The following is a 26074-nucleotide window of genomic DNA, read 5'->3' on the forward strand; positions in this document are numbered from 1 at the left end:
TAAAATGCTGTTTTTTTGTAAAAAGTGATTCTATTTTATTTTTGTTTTTTGATCGAAAAATCACTAGAACTTTTATTTCTGTTCAAATAAGCCCTCTTGCAAAATTTTAGGACCTCTGGGTCAATACGATCACCCCTGGGAAAAAGAAAATAAAGGGGCAAAAAAACACACATCCGTAATCTTTCTTCTGGCAAAAAATACAACATTCCACATTTTTGCAGATGGGAGCTTGAAACCTCTACAGTAGGGTTCTTTGATACGCTGAATCTGATGGTGTGATTTTCATTAAGATTCTATTACTTTTAGGGGGTGTTTTTCTTTTTTTTTTGAAAATAAGGCACATTTTTTCAGGCCCGTAACTTGTGATGAATGTGAGTAAACTTGATGAAACTTATATATTTAAAATCAGCATAAAAATCCAATTCTTTTGATGCATCTATTGATATCAAAATTCCGTTTTTTAGAGTTTCGGCTACTATTGAGACAAGTCGCCCTATCTTATTTTTCTACGCAGAAATAAACTTCCGGAGTAAGGAAAAGTTGAAAAGATTGATCTTTGGTCATAAGAACTTGCTAGCAAAGCCAGTTCAGCTTTCCATTCGATATTCGTAACTAGTAGCAATGTATTCTTGAGAAGACAAGAATAACCCAGGCCTGTACGGGCTAGTAAAAAGTGCTAGTTCTGGCTAGTAGTTTCTAGCCCTAGATTCAAATTACGATGTTCATTACTGAAATGAAACATTCAGTTTCGATTTTTTTCTCTTAGTGTTGTGTCCAATATCGTCAAGAAATGAATAGTATTTTCCGAAATCTAGCGTTTTGACTAGTTTTAATTAACTAGCATATTAACAATAATTAATTAACACTAGGTTATTGGGAAAAAAATTGTTCCGCTGGAAGTGTGCTTAATTTATGATCAATTTTCTGTTATAGTCGTAATTTTTACTAGCTGGTCTAAAAAGCAAGCTTAGTTTTCAACTAGATTTTTTAAACCGGAACATGATTGCCGTTAAGACGGCCCTTAAACAGCTCTCTATGATGTTCTAGTGGCCCACTAACAAAGGAGAAAAAAAGAAAAAAAGAGGACGACACATCAATGCTGCCCATGCAAAAAAAAGATTTTCTTTGTTGTTCAAGCCAAGCCACTGAATATTTCCTGTTTTGGGTATTCAGCCAGGATAATTCAATTGGTTTACTTTTTGTTTCGATTTGACGACTTTTTAGGAGTTTCAGACTATTTCTAAAATTTATATAAATTTGTTTTTGAAATAATATTCTACTATTAAGACTAATCAAGATAATAGTTACCTTTCTGGTATCGGCTACAAAAGAATTATTTTTCTCACTAGCCAGTTTTTTTTTAACACAGTTTTTTTTTGTTATTATGGGCTGTGTTAAGCACTTTACTAGGCTGCAGCTATCGCTGCAACCATGATAATGGATAACGTTATTAAACCTATCATATACGTATTAACGTTATCACGTGGTTACTCTAAACTACTCATTTGCTACTCATTGAGAGAGAATTAACTACTTATAATGTTATATTTGGATAAAAGAAATATAGTATCATATTTGAAATAACGTATTTGATGTTGTTATATACGTATTAACATTATCATAGGGTAATTTTGGTGGATCAGTATTTAGTATTTGCTTACACAAATGAGACCTGTACTTTTTTCGGGGCAAGGGGGGCAGGACATTATAATGGGTGGGGTAACAAATGAATTCAGTGGTTTAAAGATCCTAAATATTTTCTGAGACCACACTGGCTAATCATGATAAAACAAAAAAAAATAGTAAAAAAGAGAAAAAAGAGTATTATAAAAGCCAGTGAAAAATGTAGACTAAAATGCAAATATTTCGGTCAAGACCTATGCTTGACCGTCCTCTGTGCACGATAATAAAATAAAATTACAAATAAAAATCCAAAGATGTTATAAAAAAAAATAAAAATCAAACCTTAAAACAAAACACAACTAAAATTTGACGACCCTTTCCATGTAACGATGAAAGGGTAACTCAGAGTTACCCTTTCACTGTTACATGGAAAGGGTCGTCAAATTTTAGTTGTGTTTCGTTTTAAGGTTTGATTATTTTTTTTTTAATAGTATCCTTGGATTCTTATTAATAATTTTTATTTTATTATCGTGTACTGAGGACGTCAAGCGGATGTCTTGACCGAAATATTTGCATTTTAGTCTACATTTTCACTGGCTTGTATAATCCTCGTTTTTTCTTCTTTACTATTTTTTTGTTTTATTTGAAGATCCTCAATGGTTTAAAGCGCTTCCATACAAGCCACGTCTTCAGTTCAGAAAAAGATGAAAGTCGCTGGGTACTAAGCCAGGACTGTACCGCCGATAATCAAAAACGTATCATAGAAATTATTTGAGAAGCCATTGAGTTGCACCAGCAGTGTGTGGATGAGCACTGTCCTTTCCTCTTTGTTTGTTTTGAATTGTTTGTTCAATAAAGAGGCGCAGGGATTTCAGCTTTGTGTCCCAGGTGCAGTAAGTGCAGCCTGGAGCCATAATCACTGCAGCTGTTTATTGTGAAACTTTAGGTCGTTTCTGTAGAGGCCTAAAGTTTCACAAAAAAACAGATGCAGGAATTCCAGCTTTGCATCTTAGGTCCAGTAGGTGCAGCCTGGAGCCATAAGCACTGCAGCTGTTTATTGCAAAACTTTAGGGCGTTTATGTAGAGACCTAAAATTTCACAATAAACAGATGCAGGGATTGCTGATTTGTATCTCAGGTGCAGTAAGTCCAGCCTGGAGCCATAATCACTTTAGCGGTTTATTGTGAAGCTTTAGATCCTTTGTGTAGAGACCTAAAGTTTCACAACACGGGAGAATTTTCCGTGGACGGAGGAGCGATTTCCGGTAAGTTTTGAAAATCGATCTGAAACTAAAGTTTTTTTTCAAATGAAAGTATGCTAAGGAGAATTTTTCAGAGAAAATCGACTACATGGAAATTTCAGGGGGTAATTTTCAAGGATGGAATTATCCAAGGTAATTTAGTTTTCCGAGGGGGGAGGAAATTTTCCATGAAGGGGGAGCCGGATTTCCTGGTATTACTTGATAAACCATAAAAAAAATTAAAACAAGTTTTTTTTCAGCTGAAAGTAAGGATCAACATTCAAACTTTAAAACGATCAGATATTGTTACATATTCGAGGGGGATCACCCCTTCTTCAATACCTCACTCTTTATGCTAAAGTTTGACTTTTGTCCCGATTCTTTAAGAACGATTCCTGAAAACACAATAATTATATTCTATAATTAGAATAAGAAGCTTTCTTAAAAGTATGGTACTAAAGAACTTCAGCGTGAAGACCAAAGGATTGAGGAGGGGGCAACCCCTCTCAAATACGTTATAATTTCTTTTCGTTTTAAGTTTGAATATTACTCCTTACTTTCAGTTGAAAAAACTTGTTTTCTTTTTATTCAATCTCACCTTACAAGAAAAGGCATCTTTGGTATCTACATATCAGTTAATCCATAAGCAGTGAAATTTGTTTTCTGGTGTAGGCTACTACTGTATGCTATTGTATTGTAGGCTACTTTTGTATGCTATTTAGTACAAGTGTGTACGTATTCACACCGAAAGCATTGGAGACAAACAATGGGAAGTGAAATCCTATTCAGATTTTTCAACAATAAAGCACATTTTGTATATCAAATTTTATTCATCATCAATCATCAATCAATCATTTTTATTATCAATCATCAATCATTTTATTATCAATCATCAATTAATACTAAACTGTATTACAAACGTAAAGACAAATTATTTGGCCCAAGAAGCTTGGAAATCACGAATACTTTTGTTACTTTGAAATTATATCAAATTGAAGAATGTGAACACTTTTAAAATAATGCTGCCTGTGGAGAAACAATTTCAACCCAATAGCTTAGAACCTTTTTTTATTTTAAATGTTGTGACAGTTCAATCGATGTTCCATGAAGACATTTTCCTCTGAAGACAAGATGACAGCAAGAAAACCAATGCCCTTTTTCCTTGATGTTGAAATCAACCAGTTTGTCCTCAGTTGGTTATACAGATGGCATCTTGAAAGTCAGTTGCACTCCAAAGTTGTTGCAGTCACTCCTCATTAACTATCTTAACTGTTGAATTTAAGCATCTTATGCCTCTGCTTAAGTATCATCTTTGCCTCCATTTTAACGGAATATAAATCATACTTTAGCCATCATCTGCTAACTAGCCTTTACAATACAGTACTTAGCATCCCTCATAATTTATATAGGGGAGGTTGGGGTTGACCCGGACATGGGGTTGATCGGGACAGTCAAGTATGAACCCCTACTGGCTTATCGGGGTTGACCCGGACACGGGGATGATCTGGACAGTCAAGTACGAAACCTTATTGGCTTAGCCAAAATTTTCAAAAAATCAAGACAGGTGCATCCTCTATTACCCTATTATCGTGCTGGTTTGGATCTAGATACGCAGAGCCATTTGTATCCTATTGAAATTGGATTATGTCAGAACTAAAGAAAAAACTAATGGCTTAGAAGATGAACCATTTTAAAAAATCGCGTCCAGGTTCACCCTGACCTCCCCTATTGCCCTATTTGGGGAAATTCTAACAAAATCACAAATATATTTGCTGTTTTTCCATTTGCAAAATACTAACTTGATCCACCAATTTGGTAAAGAAACAAAGGAATAATCTAAAAAATACAAAATTGCAGGCCCTTTACTAGTTATTTCTTGCAGTCCGCTGTGCAAAAAGGGGGGTAGCATAGTAGCAATGCTACTTGGCAGTTTTCATAGCCTAGTGAAATTTGTTGACAGATTTTGTCTTTTACATATAAAAATACTTTTTTCTCAAAGAAAAGCTGTCAAAACACAAGTTGCGCAGCTAAAGTGTCAGCAGATTTTGGAATTCTGTCAAATTCTGCTACTGGCAGCTTTGGAGCTTTTTCCACACCTCCTTGCAGTTTTGCAAAACATAACAAAAAAGTAGCTGACCATAAACTAGGCCCTCTTCAAGTGCAATGATTTAAACATATATTTATAATTCACCATGTAATGTTTTTCTCTTTTTTCTTTGCAGTGATAGGTATCCTTATTAACGTTCTGTTGCTTTGTGTCTTTATTAGTATTTACTATGAGGGTTCATTGATTAGTTTTCACTATACCATATTAAGCATCTAGTTTTTACTGTCTCTGTAATGTCTATTAGCAATAGCATTACTGTCTAATGCTATCGGTACAGTATTACTGTCGGTTGAAAATAAATGAAAAAGGAAAAATTTCCTTTATTTTTTAAGAAGTTTAAGTCCAAATAGTACAGTACTTAACAAAAGAACCCTTTAGGAAAAATGCTACAAAAAAGTCAAAGTAAAATCCAAAGCTTGGTGAGTCAAAAAAGGAATCACTGAGAAAAAAACCCATCAAAGATGCTTTTAAAAAGAGAAATATTTCATATTCTTCAAAAGTTAAGGTCCAAGTAGCACTTCCAAGAGAGCTCTTAAAAAGGGCCCTAGGAAAGAGTCGAAGCAAAATCATAGGCTCAGTGAATCCTTACAAAACGAATCATAGAAAATAAAAAAAAACATCCCTGAACAAAGGATTTTTTTCCAATTTTTTTTTTAGAATTTTAGATCATTCCTTAAAAAAAAGTCAATGTAAAGTGATAAGCTTGACAAATGGATAGACCAGAAACTCATGAATACCATGATGTAAATATCTCTTACAGGCTTGTCACAAGTTCACATGTTTTATGGGAAACATAAGCCTATAGTTCCACTAATCTGTTAGAAATGGCTTTGCTAATTAAATACGATAAAGGTCTAAGTTAGGGGCTACTGAGGATAAAACATGTTAGGAAAACAATTCTTGCTTCATAATATACAGAATAAGTGTAGTTAATACATTTGGACTGCAGCTCCACTATACTTTAGTATAGCATCTCGAACTGTGTGTTTTTTTTTTGTTTTTTTTTTTGTTAATTTTCCATCCTTTTTTGTGCATAATGAGCTTTGAATTAGCAAATAAATAAAGACAATATAGAAAATCAATCCTGTTTCTCACTGGGAGTAATTCAGATAAGTGGTAGCTCCCAACCCAGAATACGCAATCTGCAAATGTCTTGAACTGGCAGACGTCCTTTTTACTAACTGTGGAATTGGGGACAGTATTCCATACTAGAATGTTTTTAAAAGGAAGAAGTCGTTTTATTCTCAGGTAAGACTAAAGTTTTATCATTGTCTTTTTTTCTTTAAATAAATTGATTGATTGATTGAGCATAAGAACAGTCTGCAATCTTTCTGCAGCTTGCATTAAAATATTGTTCTATGTGTTCTTTCTAACATGTTAAGCATTTATTTATTCAATCAACATTTTCGCAAGCCTAGGGCCTATTCAAAAGAAAAATCATAATATAGCAAGAAAAACACTATTTAACAAATCATAAAAAAATTCACTAGCACAAACAAAAGCTAAAATTACAATAACCCTATCATCATAAACCTAATTCTTTGGGATAAAATGAGGATTGAATCCAACTACTACTAAATAATTCAATGCTATCATTAGCAGCAGCAATCAACAGAAGTAAATTCTAATCGTTTTACACTCAGTAACAAAGATTGTTGACAAATTGTTTTATTTTTTTCTTTCTGATGATTTGGAGGCAAGGATGCCTAATCTCCATTTAATTATAACCCTGAAGCAGCTACAATCAAACGCTGGACCCTGTTTTACTAAGCAGAGATCAATCCCACTGCACTGCCAAAGGGTTAAATTTCACTGGGCCATTTAAACGGGTAACATCATTACCACAGGGTAGTTTGGTCGGAGATCCTCCTTTTCCAGAAAGCTTCTTATTGTAGGCCTATTTGGTAAAAAAAAATTCCACATGGATAATGTCTAGATCCGTGATTACCAACGTTGGGCACAAGCCCCACCAGTAGGGCATGGGAATATTTTGGTTGGTCATGTGCAAGACATTCACCCTTTGGCTGACTATACTCTACAGCCTTAATTTTGGAAAAAAAAATTCTCATGTGAATGATGTTGCAGTCATATGCTTTTAAAGAGCAAAAAAGATATATGATAGTACTGCAATGGCATCATGCATTGTATGAAAACTGTTGCATACAGACAAAAATTTTCATTAGCATAAAATATGCCTAGATAATGACTTGAAACAAGATACAATGTAAATGGCCTTTTAAGCTTTTTTTCAGGTGAATACACATAAAATTTTGAGAGGCAATATTTCAATATCACAAGGGGGACATCGGGGTTTTAGAAGAGCTTGAAAGAGCCAAAGCAGTTGTTAAACACGCAGTCACTAAAGCAAAAAGAAAGACATTGTCATATTTTTCCCAAGAACTAGATCACAATATCCCAATCTAAAAAAAAATCAGCAGTGCTATTAGTCATATTGCAGGATATGTCCAACAAACGCCCAGTTTGACAGCACCTTACCTTAAATTTCATTATGCAGGCATGAAGATGGTTCATTGTGATATGTCTACCTACCAGTGATGACTTCAAAGTTTGATTGAGGACTCTGTGGAGTCCCAGTGTAGACCCCACCCTTCTGCTCCCAGTCCCTGTCAATGCCATACTTAAATGACTCCAGGGTTTGAGATTGGATGGTTTCATTGCTTAAGGAGTTCCAAATTGGAGCAATATAGTTTGAAAAGAAGTATTAGCATTCTCTGCAGTTGGTAGTTTGTTGGGTAATTTTCTGGGAGTTTTCCAAGTTCTCTGATTGGGGTAGATTGGAAGAAGGCTAGGGTTGGCTTGCAGATGCTTCAAAGCTGTGATGACATTACCTCTTTTCCTTTGGTAAAATAGAAGTACAATTAAAGACACCAAGGAAAAAGCAGAAAATCTGGCAAAAGCCTTTGAGAAAATTCCGAAACAACTTGATAACAGACTATTAAGGGTCTGCAAACTCCACAGCAAGAAAAAGTTCAAGAATAGCCTAACAAAATCCTTCACCTTTGAAGAACTTCAAGACTGAATCAAAAGGTTGAGTTTGAATTCTGTACCTGGTCACAATGAGACAGCTTTTACATAGTTAGTAGAATCAGATAGTTGGTACAAAAAATCTTTACTAAATGTATATAACACAGCTGTGAGTTGTATTGAGTTTCCCAAGATCTAGAAAACATGAGTAATTAGGCCAATCTAAAAACAAAGAAAACCATCAGAGTCAGTTTTGTCTTATAGACCAATCTCCTTATTACTAGCTGTTGCCAAGGCAATGGAAAAAATGGCGCAGAAAAGATTGGACTGGTTTTTAGGAACTAACAAAAGCTGTTGGAGAGGCAATGGATAATAGAAATAATAATATATTTGAACCCTCTATACATATTGGAGTGGTTTTTAGGAACTAACAAAATAACCCCAAATTTCCAAGCTGGTTTCCAAAAAGGTAACAGTATAAATGATCACTTACTCATCTTGGAAAGTGAAGTAGGGTGTGCCCTGGGGAATAAGCAAATCCTTTTTGTTGTGCAGGTTGGCTTTGATGGAGTGTCTAACCTTGTGCAAAAAGAGCAACTGGTCAAAGTTATGTGCTCTACAGACTACCCAAAAAATTGTATCCAATTTATCAGACAGGATGTACTACAGAGTGTGTGTAAATCATAAACTATTGGCCAAAAAAGAAGCAAAGATAGTTCTCCTGCAATGATCCCCTCTAAGCACTCTTACTGTTCCTAATTTTTCGAAATAAGCCTAGATTTCTCTGATAATTGAATAAGAAAAGGTGATAATACAGATGATCTCCATCTTTGCTAAGCAGGAAGTAAAAGATGTTATTATAAATGTATGCATATTTCAAAGCTGTTTAAGCCATATACAAAACTAATAAAAATGGGAAGATGTACAAATAAACAAAAAGTTCCTATCTTGAAATCATTAAAATAAAATTGCCTATTGCCACTGTATATCTAAGAGATGTTGATTTTATGATACCCTGTAGCAACTTTCTTCATTTCCACCATTCAACAAATATCCTTTAAGATTTGCCAAGTCATAGCACCTATGACTTGGGTTATTGAAAATTTACTTCATCTTTACTATATTTTTTGAAAGTTTACTGAACAGAATCGCCCCAAAAGAGTCCCCTGACATTCCAGAGACCCTCATTTTCTCCCTGAATATCAGCATGGAGCCACCTTCTGCCAGTGAGATACAAGGAGCAGCAAAGAAACTGAAAAACGGAAAATAACTAGGACTGGACCGTTTATCCCCAGAGATGATAAAGGCATCAATGTCCTCATGTATCTTCCTTTGGTCTTTACTCTCCACTCAGACTTAAACCACGGCTAAAGTACCATCAGACTGGAAACACAGACACTCATCAGGATATAAGGTGTAGGGGGGATGCCCAGCCTCTGATCTCTCTGAATCTTAAAAAGGGCACAAGAAGTTCAGATTACCAATACAATGAGCCCCCTCTGAAGTTCATACAATCACCCTTTCTATATATACCTTGCATGCCCCAGGGGCATAACTTAGAACCCTTGCCCTGAGGGCTGTGGGGGTGTCATCCTCGAAGACCTTTCAATGTCTTATCAAGTGAGCTCTTTTCAAAGTTTCTATGACAACAAAAGGCCATCTCAAAATTTCCTCAAACCCTCAAAGACATCATTTTCAGATCTTTCATTTATGTTGAACAAAATGGCTATCTCGAAATTTTGATTGGACGCGTCTGGGAAAACGGTGGGCCTGGGAGGAGGGTTAGTTGCCCTCTAATCACTTTTGGCTATTAAAAATAGCCCTTTCAATTTCCGATCAAATGAGCCTTTTTTGAAGTTTCTACAACAACAAACAGCCACATCAAAATTTCTATCAGATGCATTTCAGGAAAATACAAGGTGTCAGGGGGGGAGTATCCACCCTCTAACCACTCTGAATCTTAAAAACCAGGACTTATGATTACCAATCCAATGAGCCCCCTCAGAAATTTATACAGTCACTCTTTCTATATATACCTTATATGCCCCTAGAGCATAACTTACATTCCTTGCCCTGAGGGCTCTGGGGGGGGGGTCATCCCCAAAGACATAATTTCCAGACCTTTCAAAATTGTGACTGGCTTTGTTTGGGGAAATGGTAGGCGTGGGAGGGGGGTTAGTTGCCCTCAAATCACTTTCAACTATTAAAAAGGACACTAGCCCTTTCAATTTCCAATCAAATTGGCCTTTTTTGAAGTTTCTACAACAAGAAATAGCCATTTCAAAATTCGTATCAAATGTATTTTGGGAAAATACAAGGTGCAGGAGGGGGGTATCTACCCTCTCATCACTCTGAATCTCAAAAAGCACACTAAACTTCTAATTAGCAATCCAATTAGCCCCTTCCAAAGTCTACACAATCGCCCTTTTTATATAAGCCTTATATGCCCCCAGGACATAACTTAAAACCCTTGCCCTGAGGGCTATGGGGGAGGGGGTGTCATCCTCAAAGACACAATTTCTGGACCTTTCAACTATATTGAACAAAATTGCTATCTCAAAATTTTGATTGGATGTGTTCGGGGAAATGGTGAGTGTAGAAGGGGTGTTAGCTGCCCTCCAATCAGTTTTAACTATTAAAAAGGGCACAAGCCCTTCCAATTTCAAATCAAATGAGCCCTTTTTGATGTTTCTGTGACAACCCCTTTGATATGAAGTGCCCTGGTCTAAAAGAAAAAAAATGCCTTGTGCCCACGTTTCTCTTTACTTAGGCAGCACTATTGTGCTGCCTATAATATCAGTCTCGAACTAGATTTCAAATCTTAAACATCTATGTGAAATAGTTGACCTGAATTGTTTGAAAATATAATTAATTCGGTGATTACGAAAGTGTCTAGTAGAGGATTAAAGTTACAAATGACTTTTCGTTCTTTGGATAAGCATTATAGCATTGGCGGACATGATTATTGCAAGACGTTGTTGGAAAACGGGGGGGGGGGATTTAATTGCCCCCCCTTGCGAGTAAGTTTTCGTTTCCTGCTCTTAGTTTTTAACATATTATTTTTGGAAGGGGTCAAACAATAATTTTGGAAATGGCTGAATCAACCGGGATCGCAGCAATCCTTGAAAAATTTTCGCAAATGGATGCTAAATTAAATCAGATCCAAAATGTTGCCAATAGCGTTTCTGCGATCGAATCGGAATTAGCGGCCCTCAAAACTGAGAGAGGCAGACGGGATGATGCAGTAAGATCCGAAATCAACCAGCTGCGGAACCTACTATTTGAAGAAAAGAAAAGGTCGGAGCAACTTGAAAGAGAAATTAAACAGCAAAATCTGATCATTTATAATTCGAAGTCAGTAAACCCAACTCCAAGTAGTCTAGTAGAAGAAGTTATGGCGGTAGTAAACCGCTATTTACCCCAGCTTAGGTTGACCAGACGTGATTTTAAGGATGTGTTTCACTTCGGAAAAAGTACAACAGGTGCGATGCGCCCTATTTTGGTGAAATTTAATAATCGGAAACTTCGCGACATAATCCTACGTAGTGGCCGGCTTTTAAAAAAGTTTGATATTTCAGTAGCCCCGGGTTATACCTATTTGGAACGTAAATCTCGCCAAGAGCTTAAACCAATGCTGAATGAGGCTTTGTCGCGTGGACAAGACGCCAAATTAAGAGGAACACGCCTTTTGATTGAGGGCCGAACATTTTATTATGACCAAGTCACAGGCAGGGTGTAAATGTTGGCTGCAAAATCTAGTACTGTGCCCAGATCAAAGACTCAACAAGTTAACCCCCAAGCACCAGGAATTCAAAACTATCAAACTGTAAATTTTGGAGACAGCACTAACAAGAACGCGGCTTGGCCTGATCAAATGCACAAAATGGTTACTCGTAGGAAAGCAAAGAGGAGATTAAAAACCATCATTAGTCCCGAAGATGCCCATAAAACCGGAAATCGATGTGTCCGTAAAAAACAGCACGGCTGAGAGCTGCAGTGAAACTGCACCAGCCGACAAGTCGAATGCTTTGAATTCACCCCTAAAAGATGGGGCTGGTGACTCTTCTGAGAATATGAGGGACGAGAACTAGGACTAGGACCTGTGTGGCCATATACCTTTGTCTGTTTATTGCAAACTTAGGATTGGGTGCTGGAACATTCAAGGTTTTAATGAGAAAAAAAACATCATTAGCATTATTGAGGGATCTGGATATATTTTGTGTGGTTGAGTCTTGGCATAATTGTGAGGATGATCTGCAGTGCCTCCCTTTACATAATTATTCTTTTTATGCAGTAAATAAAACAGTTTCTAAGAATAATTGGTATTATGGTGGTGTGGTTATGTATTTTAGCCAAACGTCATTTTCTTCTGCAGTGAGACTCGCGACCCAATCAGAGAATATAGTATGGGATAGATTTAAGTGTGAGAGTACTTTTTTAATTATAGGTTCTGTATATCTAGCACCACAAAATAGTTCTTACTCGTCTAAAGACACGTGGACTATACTACATGAAGAAACGCGATTGATTCAACAGAAGTTTCCGGGGGACCCTCTGGTTGTAGTAGGGGATTTTAATGCCTATACTTCGAATGTATTAGAGATAACTCCTGAATTTGCTTCAGATGATAATTTTGACGTTCTTTCTGAGGTCTTTGGGAAGCCACGGAGCAGTGACGATCGGTCTAGAAGAATTATTATTTGGGGAAGAAATTTATTGCCATACTGCGAGGAGAATGGTTTAGCAATTCGTAATGGAAGATTTAGTAAAGACAAAGGTAGAGGCATGGGCGTATGCAGCATTAGGCAGCATATTGTCTGGGGGGGGGGGGGCAGTTGATAGTGTGATGGAGTTTTATCAACTGCTTTTTCCAAACCATCTGAGCCATATCTAATGTAAATTTGAAGGTCTAGGGGGGGGGGGGCAGGGGCCCCCCCCGCCCCCTCCCTACGCCCATGGGTAGAGGTGAGTACACATACTTTTCCGGGCCAAATCCCAGTGTTATAGATTACGCGTTGGTGGGTGTGGAGTTTGCTGCCAGTGTTGTTGATTTTGAGGTTCTCCACGTGCTGGGTTTGGATCATTTTCCTATAAAACTCTCTATCCAACTCTCTAGGATGTTTAATGTTCCTTCTCTCCCTCATTCTAGCCATATATCCCGAACTCAAGCTATAAGGCGGTTACGACAAGATTGGACTGATGAAGAAACAAAAACGCTGAAAGATAGGTTTTGCTCAGAAGAGATTTTGGGTAAGTTAAAAGGTTTATGTGAACTCTCTTCAGACCCTGAAATAATTACTGGCTGCCTGTCACAACTCCTCCAAGAAGAGGCTGATCGGGTCCTGAAACGAATGCCGCCGAAAATGGGTCCTTTTGATAATGATTGCACACTCAGTAAGTTGTGCCTATTTAGCTAATTAAATAAGGTAAAAAATGCCAATGGCTCAGAGCAACGACAAGAAGCCCTATCAACATTTAGATTAGCTAGAAAAGGACACAAGGCTTTAGTAAGGAGGAAGAAAGCATTATATGAAATTAAAGAGCAAGAGAAGTGTTTTCAAGCTTATAGATTGGCCACTATGAAGGAATTCTGGAAGTATTTACGTGGGCCACGTGACCAATCAAAAATGATCCCAGAAGTTAACTCTTGGCCAACTTATTTTGAAGACCTGGAGAACCATAGAAACTCAGCTGGCCAGGCACCCATCTACCCACAAGTGTATACTGAGCTGATAGATGCAGTGGTCAGTGAATTCCCCCTCCCAGATCATTCTTACCAGCTAATTCAGGAAATATCAGAAAGTGAGCTGAAACAATCCATCAAGAGCCACCTTGGAGGATCTTCGCCAGGTATTGATGGAATTCCGTCAACAAATGTATAAGAAATTAATCGGTCCCCTGTTGCCAGTTTTATTAACTTTGTATAATGCAGTCCTGGTTTCATGTAGTTGGCCAACAGCATGGAATAAGTCGGTTATAATGCCGTTATTTAAAAAGTGTGACTGGATTAAGCATGGTAACTATTGCCCTATTAGTCTAGTACCAACAATTAGTAAATTTTTGGAAAAGGTTCTAGATGGTAGATTAGGGCTGTGGCTAGAAAAGGAAAATATTGTCAGTGAGACCCAAGGAGGATTCCGAAAGCATTATTCAACTACAGATCGTGTATTTATACTCCAGGCTGTTATTGAAAATATTGCCGGGGAAATGGTAGGCTTTTTGTCACGTTTTTGGACTTTGAAAAGGCATTTGATAGCATTGAAAGACCTATTTTATTCCATTACCTTGTTAAGATAGGCCTATCCAGGCCTTTTATTATGTTATTAATTAACATGTATGAGATAACTTTATCTGTGGTTTATATTGTTAAAAAGGGTGTATCTAGGCCATTCAGAACCTTCAGAGGAGTTTGCCAAGGATGCACGTTGTCACCGAAGCTTTTTACTCTGTATATCAATGATTTTGCAGAGTTCCTTGAAATGAGATGGGCCCCAGTTGTATCACTAGCGAATACCCTATTTTCTTTTTTGCTGTTTGTTGACGACACAGCTTTAGGGCCAAATCAGCCAAGGAACTCCAAACTCTTCTGAATTTAACTGAATCTTACCTAGAATCGAAGAAATTGAAGCTGAACGCATCTAAGACAGAGATTTTCATCTTCCAAAGTAGGAAGCCCAATGCACCCCAGGATTATTCCTTCACTTATAAAGATGAGACAATAAAAGTAATCCCAAAGCATAACTATCTGGGATTCATGGTTGCAACAAATGGGAATTGGACCAAACACATTAAATTGATGATTTCACGTGGTAAGGCAGCTGCTTGTGCTCTACTTCGACAAAAAAATATCATGGGAATAAAAAATATAAAGATGCACCTGTTGCCCATTATGGATTTGAGCTGTGGGGAACTACTACGGTAAAACAACTGAAATCTCTGCAGTTTATGTATTTTAAAAGAGTTATAGGCCACCAAAATAATTTTAGTAGTTTGGTCCTAAAGGGTGATTTGGGTTTGCAGGATCTATGGCATATGAGGACTATACAAATGATTAAGTTTTGGTTAAAGGTTATGCACTTGCCTGATAACTGCCTGGCAAAAGCAGCCTACACAGATATGTTGAGTTTTACCACAGAGGCAGCATGGCCAAAACAAGTTAAAGCACTGTTGGATAATGCTGGTTTACCATGGGCATGGAATGAGGGGCAGGTTCCTCTAGGTAAACCTGAAGAATTCCTTGGTAAGTTTCCATTGCGCATTCGGGACCAAGAGATTCAGGTTTGGCTAACGGGTCTGGAAAAGTCTAGTAGCATGCATTTTTATAGAGAGATTAAAGATGTGCATGGAGAGGAGTTTTATTGAAGCTGAACCTACCGTGGAGAACCCTTAAGTATTGGTTGCAGGCACGGGCAAATTGCATACCACTTTGTAAAGGATACTGGGAGTCTTATGATAAGGATGGCTTGTGAAGTAGGCATGCCTGCCCCCTCTGTGGGGAGCTTGGGGATGGGATGGACCATTTTCTGAGTAGATGCCAAAGTTTGGCGAATTTTAGGGATAAATTTTTCTATGGGATGTACCACTGCTACCGGGTGTTTTGGGGACTACTTCGAGGAACCTAATTATTGTGTTAGGTTGTTTTATAGAGAATAGTCTGATGGTGCAGAAAGAACCTGTAGTTTAAATTTGTTGAGTGTTATTGTTCTTTCTTTATTGATTTTTTTGTTTTTGTGTATATGGCCACTGGTTTTTAAATACACGCATGTATGTATGTATGTATAATATAAGTGAAACAGCAGTTTTTAAGCAGCCTAACAGAATAAGAAGAAAACATGGCAGATTTGTTTTGAGTTTGTTTTTTTTTTTATTCAACTTAATTTTGACAAATCTATGTTTGTGTATTATACAACTTTTACAAAATGGATTTAAAATGAAATTAAATTTAAAAAAAACAATTTTTTTTAACTGAAAGTAAGGAGCAACATTAAAATTTAAAAAAAAACAGAAATTATTCCATATATGAAAGGGGCTGTTCCCTCCTCAACGCCTCGCTCTTTACGCTAAAGTTTTTTATTGTTTTAAAAAATAGATATGAGAAAGTTTCAAACTTAGTGTAAAGAGTGAGGCGTTGAGGAGGGTACAGCCCCTTTCATATATGGAATAATTTCTGTTCGTTTTAAACTTTAATGTTGCTCCTTGCTTTCAGTTAAAAGAACTTTTTTTTTTATATTTAATTTCTGAACGTTTTTAAATTAATGCAGTTTTGATTTTGGCTCACTGTACATGAATAATTAAAGCAAACTTTGCATACTAATTTTACTTTTTTTTGGCTAAATGGCTTTCTTGAAAGTTGTTTAATTTTAATTACAAATGTTTTTATTAGTAATAAATATATGTAACTTACAAATTAACTTACATAACAAACTTCTATATTTGTATATTTTTATTACATATTTTAGGGGGTTCACCCCCCCCTCCCCCTATTCAATACCTAGCTTTTTAGTCTAAAGTGCGAATTTTGTTCCAATTCTTTAAAAATGACCCCTTAATCACAAAAGTTGTTAACTAGAATAAATAGTTCTTATGAAAGTACTAAAAAAAACTTTAGCGTAAAGAGCAAGGTATTGACTAGGGGCAAGCCCAATCATATACATAATAATTTCTGTTCATTTTAAGTTTTGATGTTGCTCCTTACTTTCAGTTGAAAATCTTGTTTAAATTCAATTTCTGATATTTTTTTTAAATAGTGGTGGGAAAACTGGCGCCCCCTTCATAGAAATGTTCCTTCCCCCATGAAAACTTCCTCCATGGAAAGATTGTCCCATGTAACCCCCACACCCACACCCCCTCACTACCAGAAAAAATCCCCCTGAAAATATCCATATACTTCCCAATAACCAATACTATATGTAAACATTGGGCAAAGTTCATGACTTGCAGCCCATCCCCCGGGGACTGGGGGGATTAATCATCCTCAAAGACATAGTTATTATATTTTTCGACCATGCTGAACAAAATGGCTATCACAAATTTTTTTTGGGTGACTTTGGAAAAAAATAGCATGGGAGGGGGCCTAGTTGCTGTCCAATTTTTTGTCACTTAAAAAGGGCACTAGAAATTTTAATTTCCGTTCGAATGAGCCCTCCCACGATATGCTAGGACCACTGGGTCGATACAATCACCCCTGGGGATAAGAAAAAAAACAACTAAACATGGATCTGTGATCTTTCTTCTGGCAAAAAATACAAAAGTCCACATTTTTGCAGATAGGAGCTTGAAACCTCTACGCTAGGGTTCTCTAATATGCTGAATCTGATGGTGTGATTTTCATTAAGGTTCTATAACTTTAAGGGGATATTTACTCCTTTTTTCGAAAATCAGGCAAATTTTCTAAGGCACATTTTTTAGAGTTTTGGTTACTATTGAGCCTGGTTGTTTCTTACTTACAGTTCATTACCACAAACTGTTTGATACTAAGTTTCAAACAAAGGTTATAACCCATTTTTATATCAAAATTACAGAATGGAATTATGCAAGGGCCCTAAAAGGGCTTAAAATTGAATTTGCAAGAAAAGCAATTATTGTATTATTATTATTATACTAATGACATTGAAAGCTATTCAAGGAAAAGGAAAGTAAGCAAATTGCAATTATTTGATTAAAAAAATGTATGCACTTTTGTACACTGATGATACAGCTTTATTGGCAAATAGTAGAGATAATCTACAGCATGCATTAGAGAGTGTAGAAAAGTACCTTAAGGAAAAGAGACTGGTTTTAAATCTAGAAGTCAGCAGTAATGGTTTTTGCAAGGGGAGCAAAGACATTTCAAGAAAATTTTAGTTATGGGAGGAGAGTTATAAAGTAGTGAAGGAGTATGGTTACCTAGGCTGTAGACTTGTTTCAAATGGTAAGCAGACAAGAAACATAGCTCTAATGTCAAGTAAATGTAAAAGTTTAACTGGCATATTCTTAAAGAGTTGTATTAAGGATATAAGAGTAAAGGATATCAAGCTACAAAAACATATTTTTGCGAGTAGAATAGAACCTGCTATACATTATGGGGCAGAGATATGGGGACACGAAAGGGGGGGACGGAAATGGAGAGGATACAGCTACATTATTTTAAAAGATTAATAGGGTTAGATAAAAATTTTAATAGCATTGTTATAAAGGGTGACCTGGGTCTATTTAGCTTAAGAAATAAACGGTTAGTACGCATGGTAGGTTACTGGGAAAAAATTATTGCTATGCCAGATTATCGGTTAACAAAAATGCTTTCAATGAAATGATATTGGATAAAAGAAAAGATTCTTGGCCTGTGCAAATTAAGAGTATACCAGACAATTGTGGGCTATCAGGCTGGTGGAATGATGGCATTGGACCTGGGGTGGAAACAGGATTGATTGTAAAAGCTGTGGAAAAAGTGCTACATGATCAAGGGATCCAGGTTTGGCAAGATAACAAGGTTAAGTCACAATCCCTTGGAATATATAGAAAAATTAAAGAAGCCTAAGGAGAAGAAATATATCTAAAATTTGGGCTCCAAAATGATACTTTAAAAGGGATTTAATCAGTAAGGGGAAATTTTATGCCTCTCAGGGGGGGAGGGAACAAAGTATTTAGGGAGGGTTGAGGTATGGAGTGGTCCTTTCACTTGTCTTGTGTGCAAGGAGTCTGAAGATTTAGAACATTTGATATGTAACTGTGAAGAACTGAAGTTACTTAGAAGGGAAATTTTTTGGGAGAGATGTGATGCATAGAAGTTGTTAAGAAAATAGATAGGAAGTAGTTGCAAAGTGGTTACCATATCAAAAATTTGGGAAATTTTGTAAACTTATTATGTTTTATATCTTTTGTTGTATTTGTAATATCTATGGCCCATAGGGCTTTTGTGATAAATATATCTATCTATCTATTTAGAAAGAGCATAAAAATGGTATCTAGTGGTAGCCTAGGGTAAAAGACCTCTTTTTGGGAAATACCACTTTTCTTTAGCATTCCAGAGAAATAGAGACTGATTTTTGGAGAGCCCCTATTTTACTACAGCATGATGCAATGTGAGGGCAGCAACAAGAGCCCTGCCTTCTTGGTGAAATTTTTACCAATAATTTGTCAGCATAAATTAAAAATGTAGTGTCTATTTTGACAAGCAATTGAAAAGAAAAAATTATATTTCATATTTGTGACTTATAGAACAAATATCAAGCAACAAGTTACATTTTTTAGAATCAGAAGAAAATCAGCTTTCTGTTAGTATGTGAATAAAAATGAAACACTGAAAGGATACATACATCAAAATAAGGTAATTGATACTTCCAAAATGAGGTTCTTGTAGGTGAGTCAATAGTAAACTAATAATTTCAGGTGTTTGATGTTAAATAATTTTAATAATAACCATATCAATGGATAGCTTAGATATTTAGCTATTTATTGATATATACAATTATTCTCAGTTCCTCTTTGGTAACAAGGTGTGAGGGTTTTAGTTTTACATAATTTTGCTCAATTGAAAACTGTACTGTTTTTTTTTTACCTTATGTTCACTTTATTTGTAGGTCAATAATATGAACTAATCAATATTTACCTAATTCTACTTTAGCCTCTTTTAGCTATCTTGGAAAGGGGTTAGGTTAGGAAAATGAAACTTTCAGGATAGGTATACAGGCTAAAGTATGTCCCAGGAAGGTATTTTGAAGTACCTAACTCTAATCCTTCTCTCTCTAGAGGGTCCCAACCATGGGCACCCATAAGGAGGGGCAGAAGGGGTGCCAGCCCCCTGGCTGAATGATGCTGCCTTTTTTTTGAGATTCCTATTATATAGCATTAAAAGTGTCAATTAGACCAAGTAAGCCCCCCCCCCTGAAACTCAGCCTATGGGCACTCATGGTCCCAGCCTTTGATGACCTTTAAAGAACAGTGCAATATAAAATTGAAACCTTCCAAAGTAGATCTTCTGCTTAACTGAAGTACAACAAAATTGTTTTCAGCTTTGCAACTTTGCTCAGTCACAATTTATAAGGATTTAAAGATATGCAAATAATTTTCTAAATTTTGAAAAAAAATTGATGTGACTTAAAATTCTACTCAAATAACAGGAACTGCATTTTCAGAACTGAAGCCAGAGAAAGAGGTAAATTTGAAGGTGGCACAATAATTTAGCTAGCATGAAAGTGAATACATCCTTTGATGCCTTTTTTATGCTCTTTCATAATTCAATAATCACTTCTGTTGCAAATTGCATTTTGAGCCCTTAAAGGGACCCCAATGGTATTTCATTTTTGTAACCAACCACACAAAGAAGTTATCAACAGTAGTTAAGTTATTGAAAGTTGATAAAAACATATCACTAGTTTTTAAATAAGTTGTTCAAGAGTAATATATTCCAAAAATACTTATTTATAACAATTCAAACCTCATTTATTAGGCAACTCAAATATAAACTGTTTTCCTAATGTTTCAAGTTTTTCAAATGCAACTGACAAAAAAAGCACTGAATTTTGCAATTCAAAACTTTGTTGTTGACAATTCATGGTACATATTTGCACATTAGGGGGTGGGGGTGGTAAATTTTATGGTAACTTTGCAATGGACCATATAATTTAGCTAGGATTAAAGTGCAACATCATTTGATGCTTTTTTTATGCTCTTTCATAATTCATATAAAATATCTTTGGGGCCCTGAAGGCTAGACCTGTCATGTAAGGAAATTTCAGGGCCCTCTAGAGGGAGAAGGAGTGGAGGTAAGTACTGCAAAATACCTTCCCAGGACATACTTTAGCTGGTACACCCATCCCTGAAAATTCTATTTCTTAACCTAACCCCTTTCCAAGATAGCCAAAAGTGGGCTAGCTAAAGTAGAATTTTATCTTAAATTCCAACAGGTACAGATCTGTAAAGTTGGCCAGATTCTAAGACATAGAAATCACAAGAGGGTTAATATAGAGCAAAAAACCAGTATCCAATTGAGCAAAATTATGTAAAACTCAAACCCTTACATCTTGTTGCCAAAGAGGGATTGGGAAGAATTGTATATATTAATGAATAGCTGAAAATTTAAGCTATGCATCAACATGGTTATTATTAAAATTATTTAAGAACAAACACTTGAAATTATTAGTTGATTGACTTACCTACAGGGACCTCTTTTTGGAAATACCAATTATCTTATTTTGATGTAGGCCTATATAACCTTTTAGTGTTTCAGTTTTATCCACATATTAACAGAAAGCTGATTTTCTTCTGATTCTAGAAATGTAACTTTTGTTGCTTGATATTTATTCTAGCCTATAAATCACAAATATGAAATATAATTTTTCTTTTCAATTGATTTTCAAAACAGAGACCACATTTTAATTTACAGTGAAACTTTGACCAAGAAGGCAGGGTTCTTGTTACTGCCCTCAAATTGCATCATGCTGTAGTAAAAAGGCGTGATCTGAAAACCCATTGTTATTTTTCTGGAATGCCAAAGAAAAGTGGTCTTTCCCAAAAAGAGGTATAGCTTGGCAATACCTTCCTGGAGTATGTTTTTGGCCCTGGATTCAACTGACTGTTTTATTTTCCAATCCTAACAATTTTCCAAGATAGCTAGAAATAGCTTGTCTAGAATTTTACCAAGAACAATTAGGCCCCTTGTGCTGAGTGTGGTAAATGAGCCACATTAAGTGTGGCTTAATTAGATAGTACTAACCACAACATGGGTATCTGAGCCAGCTGTAGCAAGCCGTACAACACCATCATCTGAATTATGCTGAATGTCTACGCTCAAGACCGGTTCACGATTATGCCAAGAGATTTCTGGTATTTGACATTTCATTTTTATCTGCTTTCTTCTTTGAATTTTAAACCACCAAACCCGCGTTTGAATAATGATTCGTTTACACATTGCGGAAATCCATGCGGAAATCCGTTCGTTTCTGTTCGAACTATGGTTAAAATAACGCTGTGTTTTAAGGCAAAGATTTCAAATTATTGCAACAGCATGACCTTTGTTCTTACCCTCTTCTGAATAGACCCCAAAGCCGCACCGAAAAGTCGGCAGCGCGCCGCCGAAAAAAAACCGTGGCGCGCCGCCGAGCTTGCAGCAGCCCGCTGACGCCGCCGCTGATTCTATCAGCGGCGGCGTCACTAATCCGCCGCCGTGTTTTTTTGTTGTTGTTGTTTTTTCTCTCTTTTTTGGTTATCGATATCGACCTCCGGGCTTCAACTGTCATCCTGGCTACTCTGTTTCTTAAAAATAAATGCTGTCATCTTGGGCTCGCCATGTTTATCGGTTCATAGGAAGGAGAAGAAGAAATTTTTCTTGAAACAAAAATTCTACCTTCCACTTTAAAATTCTGTTCATTTTTCTTTCTGATTTTTCGGATGAAAAGAGGTAGGTAAAAGACCATTAGGCAATTCAGGATGTTGTCATAGGCAGCGCAATCGAGCTGTCTAAGTAAAGAATAAGGTTGGCACAATGTATTATTTTTTTTCCGTACCAGGGCAATTCGTATCCAAGGAGTTGCCGTAGAAACTTCAAAAAGGGCTCATTCGATTGGAAATTAGAATAACTAGTGCCCTTTTTAAAAATCGAAAGTGATTGGAAGGCAGCTAACACCCCTTCCACGCCCACCGTTTCCCCAAACACATCCAATCAAAATTTTAAGATAGCCATTTTGTTCAGAGTAACTGACTTCCAGAGAGAAAATATGTTTTATGAAGATGTTACTCCCCCACAACCCTTAGGGCAAGGGTTTTGTAGTTATGCCCTGGAGGTATATAAGAACGATGTTGGCACAATGTATTATTTATTGTTTTTTCCTTTAGACCAGGGCACTTCATATAGAAGAAGCTATCACAGAAACTTTGTAAAGGGGTCATTCAATTAGAAATTGGTGTGGCTTGTGCCCTTTTTAAGAGTGGAAAATGATTGGAAGGCAACTAAAATCCCTTCCGCGCCCACCATTTCCCGAAACACATACAAACAAAATTTTGAGATAGTCATCTTGTTTAACGTAGTTGAAAGTTCTGGAAATTAGGTGTTTGAGGATGACAACCCCTCCCAGTCCTCAGGGCATATGTTTTTATGAAAGTGTTTTCGTAGAAACTTCAAAAAGGGCTCATTTGATTGGAAATTGATATGATTAGTGCCCTTTTCAAAAGTCAAAAGTGATTTGAAGGCAACTAACACCCCTTCCATACCCACCATTTATCCAAACACGTTCAATCAAAATTTTGAGATAGGTAGTTTCACGCTTGGTAGATTATTTGATTTTATTTTTGCTCATTTTTGGTTTAATGGAGTTCTTTACTTTTCTTTGAAAAACTTATTTTGTGGAAAAAGTTTTTTTCAATTAATTTCATGAAAATATACAATATGAGCAACACCACTGCATGTTTCCTAACTTAAAATCAAGCAACATAGTATATCAAATAAAATATTTGGTATTTTGAATAAACAATTTGTTAATTTCATTAAACCATACAATTTGAGCAAAACCATTGCATATTTTCTCATTTTATTTCATGCAACATAGCATATCGAATAATATATTCGGTATTTTGAATAATAGAATTACTTATTACATAAAACAATACAGTTTGACCAGCAAAATTACATATTTCCTCATCTCATATCAAGCAACATAGTATTCGGAATAAAATATTTGTTATTTTGAATAAATTATTTGCTTATTTCTTGAAAAAATACAATTTGGGCAATACAATTGCATATTTCCTAATTTTATTTCCGGGAACATAGTATTTCGTATAAAATATTTGGTATTTTGAATAATGCATTTGCTTATTTCATGAAACAATACAACTTGAGCAACGCCATTGCATATTTTATCATTTTATTTCAAGCAAAATAGTATTTCGAATAAAATATTTGATATATTGAACAAAATATTTTATAATTTCATGAAAAAATACAATTTGAACAGCACCGTTTTATATTTTCTCATTTATTTCAAGCAACATAATATTTCAAATTTTGTATTTTGAATAATGTAATTACTTATTTCATAAAACAATACAGTTTAACCAGCACAGTTGGATGTTTTCTCATTTTATTTCAAGCAACATAGTATTTCGAATAATATATTTGGAATTTTTAATCAAGTATTTGCTCATTTCATGGAACAATACAATTTGAGCAACACAATTGTATATGTGTTGTAAGGGTTGGGTAAGGGTAAGGGATGTAAGTTATACCCTGGGGGCATATACGGTGTTTATAGAAAGCGTTGTCGTAGAAACTCAAAAAGGGATCATTAGTTTGGAAATCGAAAAGCCTAATGCCCTTTTTAATAATCAAAAGTGATTGGAAGGCTTGACATTTTTATAGTAGAGATCGATACGGGTATAATGTATGATTTTGTTGTTGTTGTTGTTGTTTAGACAAGGGCACTTCGTATCGAAGGAGTTGTCGTAGGAACTTCGAAAAGGGCTCATTCGATTGAAAATAGAAAGGGCTGATGTCCTTTTTAATATTCGAAAGTGATTGGAGGGAAACTAGTCCCCCTTCCACGCCCACCCTCCCATTTGCCTTTATGTTTAAAAAGTAAATGTTGCCTTAAGATTAAATCAAAATGCACTGTGTTTATGCTAATTCCCAATAAGGCATCTCAGCAGTATCCCAAGAACGACTGAGGGTATTATGTTCAAACGTTCAGGGCTTCTTCTGCTCTTAAAATTTGACCAAATCAAAATAGCGTAAGTGTATCCAAGCTATCAAAGAAGGTAAACAAATTTTTTTGCGAATGTTATCAAGTTTTCCATTTCAGGTCAACTAGAGGAGGTATAAAACTAAATTAAACACTACTATTTGTGTCCAGATTTTTATAAGGGTCTATGTTGTTAAAGTTTGCTGAAAATTGTTTTCCCGCATACAAATAGCAGGCCAAACTATAAATTCTTAAAAAAACGAAAAGATTTAAAGTATGATTTTCTTTTTCCCTGAAAAGACTATGTCAATATAAAACGAACAGAAATTAATTAAAAAAAACTATTTCCAAAAAATATGTTTTTTCAAAGAAAAGTAAAGAACTCCATTTAACCAAAAATGAGCAAAATTAAAATCAAATAATCTACAAAGCGTTAAACTGACACAAATCAGAATTAATAAATGAATGAAACCAAAAACGAACAGAAATTACAATAAATAACCGAGTCAAACTCAAAATGAGCATGAATTAACATAAGTTGAGCTTAAAACCCTATGCCGTCACAAGTCTAGAGCAAAATTTGCACTTTACTGACAAAAAACAAATGAATATGCATTGTCATTTTAATATGAATATACTGATATTTATTAATCAAAATTTTAATATTATTTGATTTATTAAAGTTATAAAAGTAAAAACATTTATATTTTTTCAGTGAAGTGCAAATTATGTTCTGGCCTTGGAAAGGCATGGGGCTTTTGAGCCCTACTTATGTTGAATTTCTGCTCGTTTTGAGTTTGACTCAGTTATTTATTGTTATTTTTGTTCGTTTTGGGTTTCATTTATTTATCGATGCTGATTTGCGGTAGTTTCCCGCTTGGTAGATTATTTAGAGCTAGTATAGAAATATATCTATAGAAATGAATTACATTTTTTTGCACAGTTAGCAGAGCACATTGAAGTTCAAGTAGCCTTAAACTTTGACTTGAAACGTTATAACTTGACCACTTCTTGCAGAAAAGAATTTCGGAGGGTTATTCCGTGTTGATAAGAAAAGAGGGTAAAGGTGCAGTTTAGTTCCTCCTGTAGTGTAGGGGGCAGGAGCCCTATGGTGAAGGTGCAGGTTTGTTCTCCCTTATAAAACAACTTATTTCAGCAGATACAAAGAAGAAGCCCATTTGCGGCACTCTGTGGGACCCCAAGGTCCAATACTAGTATCAGATCCCGCGAGTGGCAGTTTACGCTCGTCAAGTTCTGGCTGTACCGGCCACATGTGCCCCAGCTAAACGGCTTTTTAGCACGACAGGACTGATAGTGACTGCAAAAAGATCAATGGCTCCAGGCAGAGTGAACAAACTCACTTTTGTTACATCAATTGCAAATAAAGTGATGTAACCGCTGATTTAAAATTGTTGGTGTTGTTAAACCATGGTATCTGATTTGTATACAGTGTTTTTTCGATGTTGT

The 26074-nt window shown here is 35.9% G+C and overlaps 1 protein-coding gene across 1 annotated transcript in view; it reads right to left on the bottom strand.

The window, feature by feature from the left end:
- The window catches only part of Caf1-105 (chromatin assembly factor 1, p105 subunit), an 82024-nt gene extending 60220 nt beyond the window's left edge, over nucleotides 1-21804 (bottom strand). The window contains exon 1 of the mRNA XM_089107946.1: nucleotides 21649-21804. Coding sequence (XP_088964072.1) covers nucleotides 21649-21774 — 126 coding nt within the window. The 5' untranslated portion in view covers nucleotides 21775-21804. The remainder of the gene's footprint in view (nucleotides 1-21648) is intronic.
- Nucleotides 21805-26074: the final 4270 nt, after the last annotated feature.

Source organism: Artemia sp. Qi Xiang Cuo, chromosome 2 (assembly GCF_049724085.1).
Source record: "Artemia sp. Qi Xiang Cuo chromosome 2, ASM4972408v1, whole genome shotgun sequence".
NCBI classification, from domain to species: Eukaryota; Metazoa; Arthropoda; class Branchiopoda; order Anostraca; family Artemiidae; genus Artemia; species Artemia sp. Qi Xiang Cuo.